Source organism: Bactrocera oleae, chromosome 4, assembly GCF_042242935.1.
Source record: "Bactrocera oleae isolate idBacOlea1 chromosome 4, idBacOlea1, whole genome shotgun sequence".
NCBI lineage: Eukaryota > Metazoa > Arthropoda > Insecta > Diptera > Tephritidae > Bactrocera > Bactrocera oleae.
In genome coordinates this window covers 40636831-40652961 of record NC_091538.1, presented here as the reverse complement: position 1 = coordinate 40652961, position 16131 = coordinate 40636831, and the positions used below count along the sequence as shown (strand labels likewise).

Sequence of the window (16131 nt, the reverse complement as noted above, 5' to 3'; positions counted from 1 at the left end):
GTATATACCGACAGACGGGCAAACAGGCGAACACGGCTTAGTCGACTCGGCTTGTCACGCTGATCCTTTATATGTATACTTTATAGAGTCCCCGACGTTTTCTTTTAGATGTTACAAACTTCGTAGCACCCCTATTCAGGGTATAAAAATGTAATCCACTCGAAGTAAGAGACCTACGAAGAAACTACCTATTCTATTGACGGTTTAGAAGGGACTTAAAATAATAAAAATAAATAACTTGTCGATATCAAGACGATAGCTATTATTCGAAGGATCCAGAAAATATTTCCATGATATGTGATGTAATTGCATTGCAATACTTTTTTCGGAATTAGTATTTTTGACAGCTGTTACTTGGTTTATACTCAGTTTAGTTTGTCATTTCATAAAGAATAGACTTACTACAGAACAACGTTTATTCGGTTCGAGCGAGGCATCGCGCGATGCGTCCAATTATTGGTTGGCAAATCGCTCGGCAAAGTCGGTAATTATAGCAACCATGGATCGATTTCGCACCACGTTTACTCTAGTGGATAATGCGCATACTCAGAGATGCCGTACAGTACTCACTAAAGAAGAAGATTTTGCTGCTGTAGAGCAGATTATAGAAAAAGAGCCGAATGAGTCCGTCCGCCATCGCGGACAACAATTGGAGCTTTGCCTATCCACTTTATGGAAGATTTTGCGGAAGGATCTTAGTTTGCGGGCTTACAAAATTGAACTCGTACAAGATTTTAAGCCGAACGAAGATTAAGATCTTATAAAAACAAAGATCAAAAATGGTTTATGCTTCCGGGTCATACCATGATGCCAGTAAATTCGGTACATAGTACAATTGATTCATTTGTGTGCAATCAAACTATTGGAGCTAAAAATTAATGGCTTACAATTATACACAATGCCCACACCAATCCACTGAACTGTGAACTGATACTGAGCTGAAATATTATATAAAAGTTCTTTATGCAATTCAACAAAAAAACTTAATGGCCTAAAAAGCTTTGCATCAAAAAAAAGTATCCCAAATTAATAGCATGTGAAGTACGTAAATTTAAAAAATTCAATACATATAATAGATCTTTTAAATGAATGCAATGACGAATAATTTTTAAATTTATCATTATCACTATTAATTCATGAATAAAATAAAAAAATTACTATATAAAACCAATAAACCTTATAAATATCTTTCTTTTATAAGCAAAATCAACATTTTACTCACATTTATCTGTTATCTTAGTGCCAAAGTTAATCACCATATGCTCAAAACTTTGCACACGAATTTATCGTATGTGCCATTAAATGACAATATTTACAAAAATAGGCAGAATTCCGAGTAAAATTTTGGCTGGTATATTCGTTGGTTCACTACTGTTAAAAGTTGTATGAAATTTAGAAGCAATGTCCCAAGCCAAATTGGAAAAAACAAAAAAACGCTCTTCTGTAAAATTTGATTTTTGTAACATACAAGAATTTTGCAAAAAGAGACGATATGGTTTTATTTCTTCTTGAAAACCACTTGTCTAAAAAAAATCCTTTAGTAAGTTATTCTCCAAAAATTTTAATCGAATTTTTTACAGCATCTCTCCCTAAATTAAGGTTTGTTTTGTCGAAAAGGTACCACTTCCGAATATTTAAATTAATGGACCACACAACATTGAAATAGGATATTTTTTGTAGCTTTTTACGGTTAGAGTAACAGTACTTCAGCTAAAGGTGGAAATTATGCTTACATTTGCCACAAACGCCTTGTGAAAGGCTAGACATGTTTACCGTTGCCTGTTCTTGCAGTGAAAAGTTGCACTAATGCATACGGAGATACAAAAATGAAAATGAAATGAGCCAGCATATGAAATATTTCGCAGGCAAAAAATGCAAAATCACAAATTCTTCCCCCCAAGCATGAACATGACCGTTTGACCTAATTCTACACGCTTTGAGTAATGAGCGCAACGAATTTGAATACACAGCGACGAGGAGCACTGGCAGAGGTACACAAACTTTGCCACCTAACTAGCTACCACGTTGCATGATGAACACATGCAAAAGTTGTACGCACACACACCCAGTCATACATAGCTCTTTGCTCATATGCAGATTGTGTGAGTGGTATGTGTGGGGCATATCAGCAAATAATAAACCATTTGAGGCGCGCAGAATCGCCTCGAGTGCGGCAGCTGCTGCACTCAGGCAGATACAAAATAAATACAATTAAATAAAATTCGGAACTCAAATGGCAAATTCCGACTAAACGTCGAAAAGTATGCAACACACGTGGTGTCCATACGTACACACACGCGTACTTATGCAACTATGTGGGCAATGCAATTTTGCAGAACATTAATTTCTACGCACACATACACACACGCACACACACATTAATTTATAAATTCTAATGATTTTTTTTTTATTCACTTGCCTTCTCTGGTGTGTATTTAAGACTCGTATATAAAGCTATATGTGTAATTGTGTGTGCATGTGAAGCGAGAGTACTCACCAGTAACACGAGACGTATGAGCAATCCGAAATTTTCGGGAACAACAAATCTGTGGTCATCTTGAGACGACGATTTGGACGTCGAGTACGATGCGGTGGATGATGTCAGGCGTTGTTGAACGAGTTCTCGGTATCGGTCGATTATGTTGCTCTTGTTTATTTGTTGTAGTGGTTGTTTGGGTGCTGGCGAACGCAGTAGGTCAGCCACCGACCGAATTGTGGTTTGCGACGGCTATAACGGTATATTGCAGACGTGCGTATGCTACGATATTGAATGCGTTGCAGTTTATACCGTTTATCTGGCTCGTTTCATTTGGTTGAACACCGTTTTTATTTATTCATGTATTTTAATTTTTTCTTTATTTCACACTCTTTTCTACGTGTTCGATAAGCAACAGACAGCAATTTCAGAATTAACTTACTTCAAAACTAATTTACACAATTTGAAAATTCGTAAATGCGTTATAAAGAAGGCCGAACAACTTTCCAGTTTCACCACAACTTTATGCGCTTGCACCGGCACCGGCTAATTGGCAACTGTCGAAGAACGGCTCGCCACGGGACCTTGTTGGCTACACAGCGTCTATAGATGGTAGTTCAAAGCGGGGTCGATAGTGTTGGGATTCTTTCCCATACACACACACACAAACACAATTTGTTTGGTGAAACAAGCAACCGAAACACATCAGATTTTAAACTGTATTTACACACATATACCGTATTATATGTTTGTAAGTTTATATGTATATGAAAGTGGGTGTATCTGTACAATGCAGTGCAGTATATGGCTTAGTACAACGTCGACTAGCGACTACACAACAGTCACTGTCAAATGTGTGAATGTGTATGTTTATTCTGCACTAAAAATCCTTCAACTATACGGCATTTAGTTAGGCAGCAGTGTAACGGTATCACGTACGCATAAAAGCCGCAAGGTTTGCTGTCTCGCAAAGTCAATGCCTACTTGGCAAACGACTGCCTCAGCCGCCTGTAGATGCTTTAAACTATGCCAATAAGCTGTCGTCTCTAGTCGGCTATTACACCAACAGCTAGCGGAAACGTTTTTCAGCTTGGATTCTGCAAATATTGCCACTGCTTTACGCCGTGTCTCTTCAACGCTTGCAATGTTTGTTATTCTTGCCTCCTGCTTTAGCGTATGCTGCGCCTAGAAGCTGATACACTCCACTTGCCCTAAGTGCGCATATATGTTGATAAAAGTTTACACTAATGTGTGTGCTTTTGCGTCTGTTGAGATGAAGTGAAAATATTTGTTTGGCAAGTCCGCGAGTATGCGACCAAGATTGCCAGTCTTAATTAAAGAGCAATGCTGCCGCGGCTGTTGCAGCACAATTCCTACTCTTGTTGCTTTCACTTTATAGCCGTTTCGCTAAACTTGTTTTGCACTTCTGGATTTGCTTACAATTTTGCCTACCACTTATCGAGTTTACTTTTGTATTCGAAAAGGTATAAACTAAGTTCCACCACAAAGGTACCTGTCTCTTCAAACGAATTTCCATGTGTATGGTAGAAAATTGTATTGCACGTCCTTTCGTTTCTGACAATTTTTATACCATACCACTATTTTTCCACATAATTTTATAGGTCACTACACCTTTTGAATAATATATTTGTATTTATCTATATTCCCTCTAAATATACTGTGCTTCCGGTGACTAGGCTTTGCTAGTAGATGTTTTAAGTTATTTATTATACTCTTTCACTTACTTTTCACTTTTCATGCTTACATTTCATATTATGCGTTATTTGTACCATCCCTTCGCATTTTTCATTCAACTAACTAACTAATAAGCACTTTATCTACACCGACATGGGACGACATGTACCTAGAACGCGCATTACTGCTTTTTACTATGTTTATTATGATTATGGTTATTATTTATTATCCTCTTGCTGTTAGCTTTAGACTGCAACGCGTAGTTGCATTTGTACATCCGTACGCGTTCCCGGTTCTACATCAACTCAGATGTCTTCGTTTCGCGAATCCAATACCGCAGTATCGTAACTTCAAATGAGATTGACTCCGATTTGCGCAATAATCGCACTCTCGTTCGTACTCAAATTCCCTTCGTTTCCACGTCCCCATGGCAATGTGCAAATGAGCGCACGAATACTTTACGAATGCTTAAGTTTAACAGTTAAGACCTCATCCCTATAAAGTTCAGTTTCATGCGGTGTGGATTATAATATTATATAAAAGCGGGAGATGGATTTGTGAATAATATTTAATTTTGCAGTCTATCTCACATCCAGAAAAAACAATGCTTTAGGTGAAATGGCGAACGAGTAAGGCATGTATCAAGGAATATCTTTCAGTAAAACCGTTACATTTAAATGTTATAGACCCAATTAAGATAGAAATAGGGATTACGACCATTTGGTCTGTTACATCTTGTTTGGAGTAAGTTTGAAATAAAAATACGAAGTTTCGGGACCTAATGTACTCCAATTATCGATCCTTCGATAACTTTTAACTTTTTTAAATCACAGTCTTTAAGTCAACGGGTTAATATAAAATATGTCATCAGCTTGTGCACTAAGTATTGATGAGGTTTGGATAAAAGTGGTCATATTTGCAAATCACTCTGGTAAATTCTAATCGCTATATGGTAATTTATTTAGAAGAGACTGACTACTTTGGGAGTCCCATACATTAAGAACTTTTCAAAGCTATTCTGTATTTTAGAGGTAAACAATTTTTATAACAACACGCTCATCTTATTATTTACTTGTAGATTTTACGACCCCTTAGTACTTATTCTCCCAAAATCTTAATCATTAACCTGCCACAATAATCGCACGTAAGCATAAAAAAGTTAAGAACCTATAATCTAGCGATTTCAATTCAGCTACAAAACGATTTACATACATTTTAGCTGAGGAAATTAAAAGTATGCTGCTTCCAGAAAAAATAATAGCAAACCCAAATGTTTTTAAATGTTTTTTAAAACAATGATACAACTCAAAACGAGAGAGAATTTCTCGCATCTAAAAGGGGTGAACTCATACAACCCACCCCTATGGGGTTGGAGACACCATTGCAATTCTAATAGTAAACAACGGATAGGAGAGGGAATTTTGTTCAAATGTTTTCATTGGATATGTTTTCAGAGCGTTCTACCTGTGTACCTCTGATTTATAAATACTTCTCATGATTATTCCAATGCTCACAATGATATCGTTTGTTATATTTGGCAGAGGAAAAAGCGCAACTAGTTATTCAATTCCAGCCGTGATTTACTCGTGCGTCGAGTGAATGAAATACCAAACGAATTCGCACCAAACACACTCACAACTCTATAAATTGGTTTCCAAAAATGTGTAAATTCTAAATAATTTATATACACTACAATTAATAGGTAATAGGAAAACTATCCTTTAATTTTACGAATTTAAACTATAGTCAATAAACTTCACACTTCTTTACTTTTGGCATTTAATTACAAACTGCGCTAAACAGCTGATGCTTGTCGACGAATGTCACAACAAAACATAGAGGATAATAATATACCAAAAAACGAATATCATAGAGAAGACAGAGAACGTATATCATAATATATAATATACGTTCTCTGCTTCTATAGAGACCTTCCAGAGAACGTATATAAGCTTCTCTATAGAAGCAGAGAACGTATATTATAGAGAAGGTTCAATCAGAGAACGTAAATGAATGCTTTTGTGCTTAGAGCTTTCCTTCCACAGCTTTCGGTACAATTATTAGAATATGCAGAGAACGTATAAAGAAGAGAAGGCAAAGAACGTATATTATATGGAACGTATATCTGATTTTATGATTTATGATTGCAATAAACGTATAAAAATATAAGCAGAGAATGTAAATAAATTAATTTAATTTAGGAGAATGTTAATAAATTAAATTAATTTATTTACATTCTCGGCTTCTGATCATTTTCTACATTCAATGCTCAGCTCCTTAAATTTATAAACATTCTCTACTTTTGATAAGATATTATAAAATTTCTCCTTCCGAGCTAGCTGAGGTGAAATCTACTATTAAAATCTTGTTAGGTTTTGACAATTCACACGCTGGTCCGCAATTGAACCAGAGAATATAAATGAATATTCACTTACGTTCTCTGCTAAAATGTTAATTAAGATGAGGGAACATCGAAAACGCGCAAGTTCGAAAATAAAATGTCACCACACCTATCAGGGTACGCAACGAACTACACCACTTTATAAGCAAAATGTATACACATACATATGCACACATGTTCTTTGATATGCCCATAAACAAAAATTGAAATAATAAAAACGAAAGTAATTGACTTCCGACAAGAAAATATAAATAATAAGGGAAATAATATTAAAATAGAATTCAAATATCATTTCATAAAAAAGGGTTATAAAAATAAAAAAGGACTATATAAAATATGATAGGATTTGAACTTAGGCAAAATATTTGCAATAAACAAGTCTGCTATACAAGCAGCACCACAGACGATATTCGTGCTATTTTGCCTAATCTGTGAACTCAAACAGCTATTGTTGTTCATATGTCTATATGTGAATATTTTTGAAATTGCCTTCTTTCATTCGCATGTCCAAATATATTTGCATATATGTACACATATGTACATATGTATGTCCCTCAATATGTCTTTCGCAAAAAATCAAACATTCGCGCAGGTGACAAAAAAACGTAGACGCACCATCATCGGCCAATAATATTCAAGCGAGCTCGAGGCTTATTTTCTAAGTAATTCATATTACAACGACAACAAATTCATTCATAAGGAACGTGCGTCTGCTTCAAAGCAAAGTGCGCTCGTTCATAACTCTGCGCCGCGCTATCTTTTCTGTGCGCCTGGTAAACCACATTTGGTTTTCATATAGAATTCCTACCGCAAAGGCGCGAAAATAAAAATGAATGAAATTGAATTTGAATGTCTTCGGTAAAATTGAAGAAGTTCAATTTTACAATTTATTCTACCATTCCCCTCGCATTTGTATGTTGCCCACAAGCTGCTTAATCACATTTGCTAAAAATCAGAAATTGAATAATTTGTCTGATGTTCACTTCAGAAAGGAGAATTGGCAACATGACCTATTAGCGAGTTTAAATAATATTTATATTTTTGCATATTATGCACTATATATGGCATTAAATTATAAAATTTATATAAAACTGCCATTCATATGAAATCTTTAACTACTTCTATATATTCTAAGCACACTGCATATAGTACTTTTATATGTTTACTTATTATCATTATTTCATAGTTTGTCGATTTAGCCCATTTTATCTGAATACGACGCTATGAAAATGCAGCCCAATCGGTAATCGCAATATTTCAAAAGAGCATAAGTCAATTTTCAACAGCAAAGCCCTGCAAAAAGGACAAACGAGACAACATAGCCGACCGACATTGTCGCAAAATTGTCGATTCAAACAAATTTTGTCAACTCCGCGACGATGCGCAAAATTTGGCGTCAATATGTATGCGGGCTCGTTTGTATGTATGTATGTTTGTCGACAAAGTCGTCTTTTCGTTTTTTTCAACAACACAATGTCTGCGCGAACTCGCCGTTATTTCGTTGGCTTGCCACCATACACAGAGGCGTGTCAAGTGAGGGCTCATAATATATAATATTAATATGTTGCTTAATGAGTATTGAAAAATACTAATGCATTTATGAATTATTTTCGTAATATAATATATATTATATATATATATAAATACACATATATTCATACCTATAATCGTTTTTAAACTAAATTCGATAAATAAAATATATATCTGAAATAATTATGTGGCAGTGCGCCCCAATCCCTCTTTGCCTGCGATCGTTCAACTCGCAAAAAGCAAAAAGCGTAGACAAAAGTCATTGCTTGTGCGGGGCAAGAAGAAGCAAGCATCAGCGTACGTGTAATTAAGAATGTATGTGTGATTATCACATTTGTATAAATACGCATAATAAGGAAATATTCAATAAACCTAAACATATGAACATATTTTCCTGAAATATTTTAATTATCTCTGATGCTATTTAAGTAATTGAATTGAGATATGCTAATTAATTCCAATTAATAAAATAAAAAAATTAAATTAAATTTCAATTTTACGTATTTTACGATTCGAACATATATGCTCGTATTCGGATTGAGCTTAACTCCTTCACGCCTACGACCTAAGCCACTATATAAATTCAAACACGGCCGCTTAGCCACTGTTTTATTGTTATCTTTTGTTCAATAAGCAATTACTCACTCAACGCACATACATAAGTTGGAAAAATTGCTTATTAAATGTTTATTTTATTATGAATTCTGGGATAATACAGATTTTTAATTCAGAAGGCTTTTCATAATTATAAATTTGTCATATCATAGAAATTGAAAACATAAATCTAAATAGGTATGCGCAACGATTTTTCATATAGGAATATTCGTTGTGTCTATTTATAGCATTTCGCATATTGTGTGGTGTATTTTTCTTTTTCGAAGTTATATTTTTCGATGTTCCCTCATCTGGAACTACAAATTAGAACTCAAAAAGATTTCTTTTAACATTTGCTCCTTCTCTATTCATCAACATTCTCTGATGAAATCTAATGATAGCCCCGCCCACTTCCCATAACTGCTTTAAGCGGAATAAATCAATAATTAAATACGCCAGAGACAATGCATTTTATTTAAAATTTAGGTGAAATCACATCTCAGGACCTGCTCTGCCGAGTTCAACTAAATTCGGTACATAACATTCTTCTGAAATTTTTGCAGTGCAAATGGGCGAAATTGGATTAAAACCACGCTTTCTTCCCATATAACAAAACAAAATTCCATCTGATTCTTTCACTTTCTAGTATGCAAATTAAGCACCTATGAAAGTATTGGGATAAAATTTTGCATGAATAGTGCAAAAATAGGCCACTTTATGAGCAAAAATTGTTCAAGCCCCCGGATACCGAGTATGTGGACCCCAGTACCTACAGTTGACATTTTACCGAAAACCCTGTTCAATGTGTGAGATATATTATTAAAATTCCGAAAGAATCCTTTCCTGATAGTAGTAAGTATATATGTCAAAAATGGGTTGAATCAGGTCAATAATTCCCTTAGCCTCCATATACCTTATATAAAGATTATTGAACTACCGGGTGACTTTGTACGGCATATATCGGTCAATATGTGAGTTATTAAATTTGGGTAAAATTGAGTGAAAACTTGACCTAGCGCCCACATACATATGTAACTAATATCAGGATTTTTGAACATTCGGCTGACTTTACTTTATATGGTTAGAGATGGTATGTGAGGTATCCTAATGACACCATGGGAGCATTTTATAAGTCTGTGGCATGTTAATAGTATGTGGTATTTGCAAAAATTGATAAAATCGAGTCAATACCACCCTTAACTCTCATATAATACTTATAATTATTTTCGTTATTCTAACAATGAGTAACAGCGAGTATTATGTGGTTTAGCTCTGAATTAGATTGGAAGTTGTCTATACCTTGGTCTAAACCTCATATCCCCAATATAATGAATTCCGGTCCTCAGGTTGACATTCAACTTAATATATAAAATTTAGCCTCTTCGGCCGAGTTAATATCACATGCATCTATAAATCTAATTCAAAAAGAAGATATAAAAAATATATAAGATATAAAGCAGGAGGCACATATGCCCTAAAACTGTTTTAAAATTGGGCGTGGTCTCGTCCTCTATTAAGTTTTATTTGCATATCTCTCAAACCATTCAAGCTATATCACCTAAATTCGCTTAGAATCAGTTAATAACATCTACCGGTAGTCTGAAAATGGATTATAACCCCGCCCTCTCTCCATATAACGATTTTGTTAAATACTACTAAAAGCGCGATAAATCTATAACTAAATGCTTAAGAGATATAAAATTTTACGCCCGAGATGGCATGAGAGGGCTTTTTAGGAGCCTGAATCAAATTTGGGCGATGGGCGTTGCATCGCTTTAAATTCCATCTGATTCTTTCATTTTCCAGTATACAAATCAAGAACCAATGAATATAACGGGATTAAACTTTACCTGAATACTGCTTTTAAAGTATGCCACTTTATGACCAAAAATTCTCTAAGTCGAACCAAAACTTTTCAAGCCCCTAGGTACTGAATACATGGACCCCAGTGCCTATAGTGATTTTTTACCGAAAATATCGATCAATGTGCGAGATATGTTATACAAATTCGCAGAGCATCCTTTTATGATAATAGTATGCCTGTGTATCAAAATTGAATTGAATCGGATCAATAATTCTCTTATTCCCCATATCCCTAATAGACAAATTTTAGAACTTCCGGCTGACTATATACCTCATATAGCGGCCAATATGTAAATTAGCTTAATTAAATTGAGTACGCGTGTTTTTCTCCTAACAGTACATCTACCCTAGCCCTTGTTATGTCTTGAGCCTTGGTCTTTTGGTTGACGTTTTACACATAAAATTTTAAATTCAGCCTCTCCGTCTCTTTTTGCTGACGGGAAGTAAAATATAGTTTTAAAACTAATTGAGTTCTTTGACCTATAATATAACTTAATAAAATACCAAATTTTATCGTAATTCGTTCACGATTTCGTCGAATAATACAATAAATGTAGAATTCTTTCGCAATATTTTTTAATATGAGGTTTTGCCAACAACTGAAGGTATTTCCCCTCCTTTATTCGTTGTAAGTTGCAAGAGTATGAAATGTTCGGTTATACCCGCACTTAGCCTTTCCTCACCTGTTTAGTTAGTGTTTAGGAATATAAGTATATACAATTTTACATAGAAACAAATACTTATGTACATATGTAATTCTCTTTACCTCACTAACGTTGACAACTCATCCCGCAGAATATTTGATAAAATTCATAAAGGCAGTTCACGAACACTTCGTTATGAGAATTGTTTATCAAATTTATAATATTTAACTTTGGTTTATTACCTCTTACATGAGAAAATTGCCAACACGTGTGTGTGAAATGAATTACACACATGTCAGCGAAAAGCTTAGTTAGAGTTACCTCTGCAAAAACCCTACAATAAAATCAACTAATTATAAAAAAAAACTAGCCTAACTAGGCAGCCGACTATCACGTTTCGTTACAAACAATCTTACGTATTGAACATTGTCATCAGAAATGTTCCAATTCAAAAAAGAGTCAAACAATGGTGCAAAGGATTGCTCAAAAATATCATAAGGACGTTCTATAATTAGAATGGGTCTGTTATTTTTCTGTCTAGTTGGATTTCAGATGAATATTTATACCCTAAACAGGGTATATAAAGTTTGCTACGAGTTTGTAACACTCTGAAGGAAACGTCGGACACCCTATAGTATACACATAACTGATTAGCATGATGAGCTGAGTTGATTTAGCCATGTCCGTCTGTCTGTATAAGCCCGAACTAGTCCCTCAGTTTTTAAGCTATCGATCTGAAATTTTGCACCTGTCTTTTCCTTACTAAGAAGCTGCTCATTTGTCGAAACGGCCGATATCGGACCACTTTACTACAACTGAACAATCGGAATCAGTGCTTCTGTAGGACCTTTTTTTTATTTGACGTAATATCCTTACGTAATTTGACACGAGTTATTTCATAAGGCAATAATGTAATCTCCAAGTTGTTTAGATCGGATCACTATAGCATATAGCTTCCATATTAACTGAACGATCAGAATAAAGTACTTCTCGAAATTAGATCGGAATCAATTTATTTTAAGGAACCTTTGTATTTGTTAAGGGTATTATAGCTTCGTTGCAACCGAAGTTAACATTTTTCCTTGTTTTAATCTAAGACTGGTATTTCCTGCAGGTATGTTCATGTAGTTGTCTCTTTTTTAACGACAAATACCAAGAATTGTTTTGTTCTGTACGAAAACGAAGCGAATTACAATTATTATAGAAAGTCATCTTCGAATAAAACAAGAAATACATAGTCAGTACTATCCAATTAAGTGTCTTAGGAGAAAGTAATACGGCTACAGAGACAACAAATTAAAAACATTGATGTGTTAGAGAGTAAAGACCAATTCAAACCTAAATTTTTGCTACTTATATCAGGTTTGGTACACTGCCCTTTGGAAATGATACAACACATTTTCTACATGCTCACAAAACTTATTCTAACCATGGCATACATAAATGAGTAACTTAGTCCTTGCAGGGAAAGTACTTATTACTGCATCAGCAAATTGCACCTCAAATTTAATTGTGTGCGCCTTTTGTGAGATGGATGCATTAAAAGGGCTTTTCAATGAGGGCTGTTAGATGTTGTGATGTTCAAAGGTATAAAATAAGATGTGATTGTGAAGTAATGCTTTTTATTTTAAATTTCATTATGTACAGAATATTATAGAGTTTTAGGAACAAATATACCCATCTTTCCGCGGTTACACGATATCGGTTCGATTTTCTATTAATTTTCCGAATATATGATGTAAGAAATACCGAAAACATTTACCCGCCCTCCAAATAGTTCCTTTAATCTGTTACATTGTACTATACATCATTACACACTAAAATAAGAAAAAACCGTTAACCGTGGCACCGAAACTACACAAATACAAAAGATTCCTTACAAGAACTTGATTTCCATCGTTCAGTTTGTATGCCAGCTATATGCCATAATGGTCCAATTTTCGATTTTTCGTTTTCGAAAAATGAGCAGCTTCTTGGGGAGAAAAGGACGTGTACAAAATTTCAGATCGATATCTCTAAAACTGATGAACAGACAGACGGACATGGCTAAATCGACTCAGATCGTCATGCTGATCATTTACATATACATACATATATATATTGTAGGGCCTCCGACGTTTCCTAGAAGGCCTAGCATTTTAATGAACAAAAGTAAAATGTATGGGTATCAATACTTACACACGAATCAATTTTACTGATGCGCTTAATTATACTATATGTACATACACATATGCACCGTAGTGAAACCTCAAACTGTACAGAGGAAAATACCGGTTTACTACTGAAAAATCCTAATCGATATCGAACTAATCTGTAAGAAACGAATTCACAATTAATATGTGTGTACTTAAAATGAACTAGGCTGAACGATTTCTAATTTATTTCCATACCTTTTTAAACCCAAACTTGTGGATTTATTTATAATTAAACTAAGATTTTTTTATCTACATAAATATGTTAAAATAGACTAGTATATTCTTCAACGAAATCTGACAATTGACATCGCGAAGATCATCGCCATCTAAAAGTGGAATAAAAGTGTCATATTATTCTAATTTATTTGATTGATTTAAGTATTATAATTAAGGTACATACTTATACACAGTCATGCTAACATAAATCAAGGGCAATGCATCAAATGGGGCAATCAATTGCTTGCGGTTCCACACTGTAACACATAAATAAGAATGACCGCAATCTTATGTCATTTGTATACTATGAACTACGGAAAACCTTTGAATGACATTCACTTTTCGACAGGCAATTACAAACTATTTCGATTCAGATTTCCGGATTTGTTGGCGGCTTTTCACAGATATGAAATGTTGACAGTGGTTTTACTTTAAGCAAATAATAAAACATTGGAGACATAAGAAAGAAGGTTGAAAAATCGTCGAATCGCCATTGCAGTAGTGACCGAAAACGTTGGCTCCTGAGTTGACAAATGCATTGAAATTTCGGATATGAAATATGTGCTAACGAAGTCTTCTTCCCCAAAGTTATAGGTGAAGCTGCTTCGTGTGTTATTTGCATAATTATTTGCAAAGCAAAAAAATGGAAAGCAAAGGACATTTGTATTGAAATTTGGGGAAAAACGTGAATTCTTTGAATTCATTTGATACAACTTTTGAGTGAGCCAGTCAACAACGAAAATTAATTGTAAATCTAAATTTTTTTCATTAGTTATGCAGTGCACCAAAGGTGTTATAGATAAAAATCCTAAAATTACAGCCCTAGAAATTCGTAATACCTTGTAATATGAACACATTAATATTGTATGTGCATTCCGAAATAGTTCAAAACGTTTTTAGAAAAAGCGGGTTTATGCACGATGTGTGCGATGTTTGCACAAAATTATTAATATAATAGATTGATATACTTATATTTTGAATTCAATCTAAGAATATCCCGAAAGATTCATATTCTAGATATCTGAAAAACTATGTGATCAACTGTTTTTACTTGATCGTCAACTTGCCCCACGTCTTGAATGGAAAAATTGTTATCAAGACGAAGTTTAAGTTCGAATAGTGAGAGTGTGGTAGTAGAAAAGTGTGATTGTATTTCAACTTGAAAGCAATTTCTTGATCGTTTAACGTCGGGGTTAAGTAGGAATCTCCATCATTCTAAAGAAAATTGCGTGCAATTCTCAAGACTGCGACTAGAATAAAAATGGCGAATCGAATAAACACCAGTGTAAATCAAATAGACGGGAATAATTAAACAGAGATAAAGCAGGAAGACGTTATATCAATTCAATGAAGTGCCCATGTACTTTGTTGCCATTGAATTCAAATGCATTTTGCTTAGATATACTGTGTTGTTGCTTTCACATGTAAATTTCAAACACACGAGCAGATAAATGGCGAGTTGTAAACGGAAAATGATACGAAAAACTAATCTTTATTAAAAAAAAAACTCTATAAAATACCATCTTTTTTATAAAATTTCAGGATTATGTTGAGATTGAGACTATAGGATTTTAAATGATACGTATGGTAACCATGAAAGTCGTTATAATTAACTTAAACTTCATCTTAACTACATTTTAGGATTATTTTATAGAAGGATTAGCTAACTACACATATGTGCTTAAATATGTATGTATGTATGTACTTGTATATGATGTTACGTGCAATTTAGTTTTGATTCTAAGAATTTCAGTTTTTTGCAGCTTAGATCGCAATTTATTGTTATTTACAAATGGTTACCAGTTTTAGTTGAACTATCTAATTCCGTTATAAAATTTAATTGTGTGATACGAGTATAAATATAAATATATACAAAAGTTTGTAGCAGATACTCGTAGATAATAGGCCTGTTTTATTTAACCAGCACGTTAAGCATCAACTTATTTTGTATGGAAGACTTAGCCAATGCAATTATATTGGCTTATCAAAAGTTATCTTAGCTTGTATGTTGAACTAGAGACATTGCCAGTTGATTATTTTTTTCGTTGACAATAGTTGGATTTTTGAAAAAAAAGTCGTTGGAAATACCGATAAACCTTACTTTGACAGATGAAAATGTAAACAAACCAAAATTACAGATTCTTGTAGATGGGATTTCATAATTTTGACAATTAAAACTTTTGTTTTCAGTTTTTTGTAACCTTGAATTCACATAAACAAAATCAATACATTTGTTAGGTATTTTAATAATTCGTTTACAAATTTAAAAATGCAAACTAGTCTTCTCTTCACGTTAGACATTTTGAAATTAACTGAATATCAGCTGACTGTTCTTGATCGCATTGCCAACACAATTCGAAAATATGAAATAAGCTAAGTGCGTTTTATTCGTCAACGATTTAGCTATTAGCTTATAACGGTCAAATAAAACACGCCTAATGAATAGAATGTCAAGGGAGTGATGCAAATTCAGTGGAAGTGCATCGAGCGTCGGCGCTAGTTTTTGACACATTTTCT

At 34.1% G+C, this 16131-nt stretch overlaps 1 protein-coding gene across 8 annotated transcripts in view; it reads right to left on the bottom strand.

Annotated features, from left to right (window-relative positions):
- tun (N-terminal glutamine amidase tungus) overlaps window positions 1-5952 on the bottom strand; it is a 52742-nt gene extending 46790 nt beyond the window's left edge. For 3 of the 8 annotated variants that reach the window (XR_011395817.1, XR_011395816.1, XM_014231770.3), the window contains exons 1-2: window positions 5686-5952; window positions 2498-3995 (exon numbers count right to left, since the gene is read on the bottom strand). Coding sequence is in view for 6 of the 8 variants with exons in the window: in XM_014231770.3 (XP_014087245.1) it covers window positions 2498-2556 (59 nt within the window). In the remaining 2 variants the exon portion in view is untranslated. Of the gene's footprint in view, window positions 1-2497; window positions 5601-5643 lie in introns of those variants that run through there. The other 5 variants (XM_036362511.2, XM_070107646.1, XM_036362510.2 and 2 more) reach the window with 5 other exon arrangements.
- Window positions 5953-16131: the final 10179 nt, after the last annotated feature.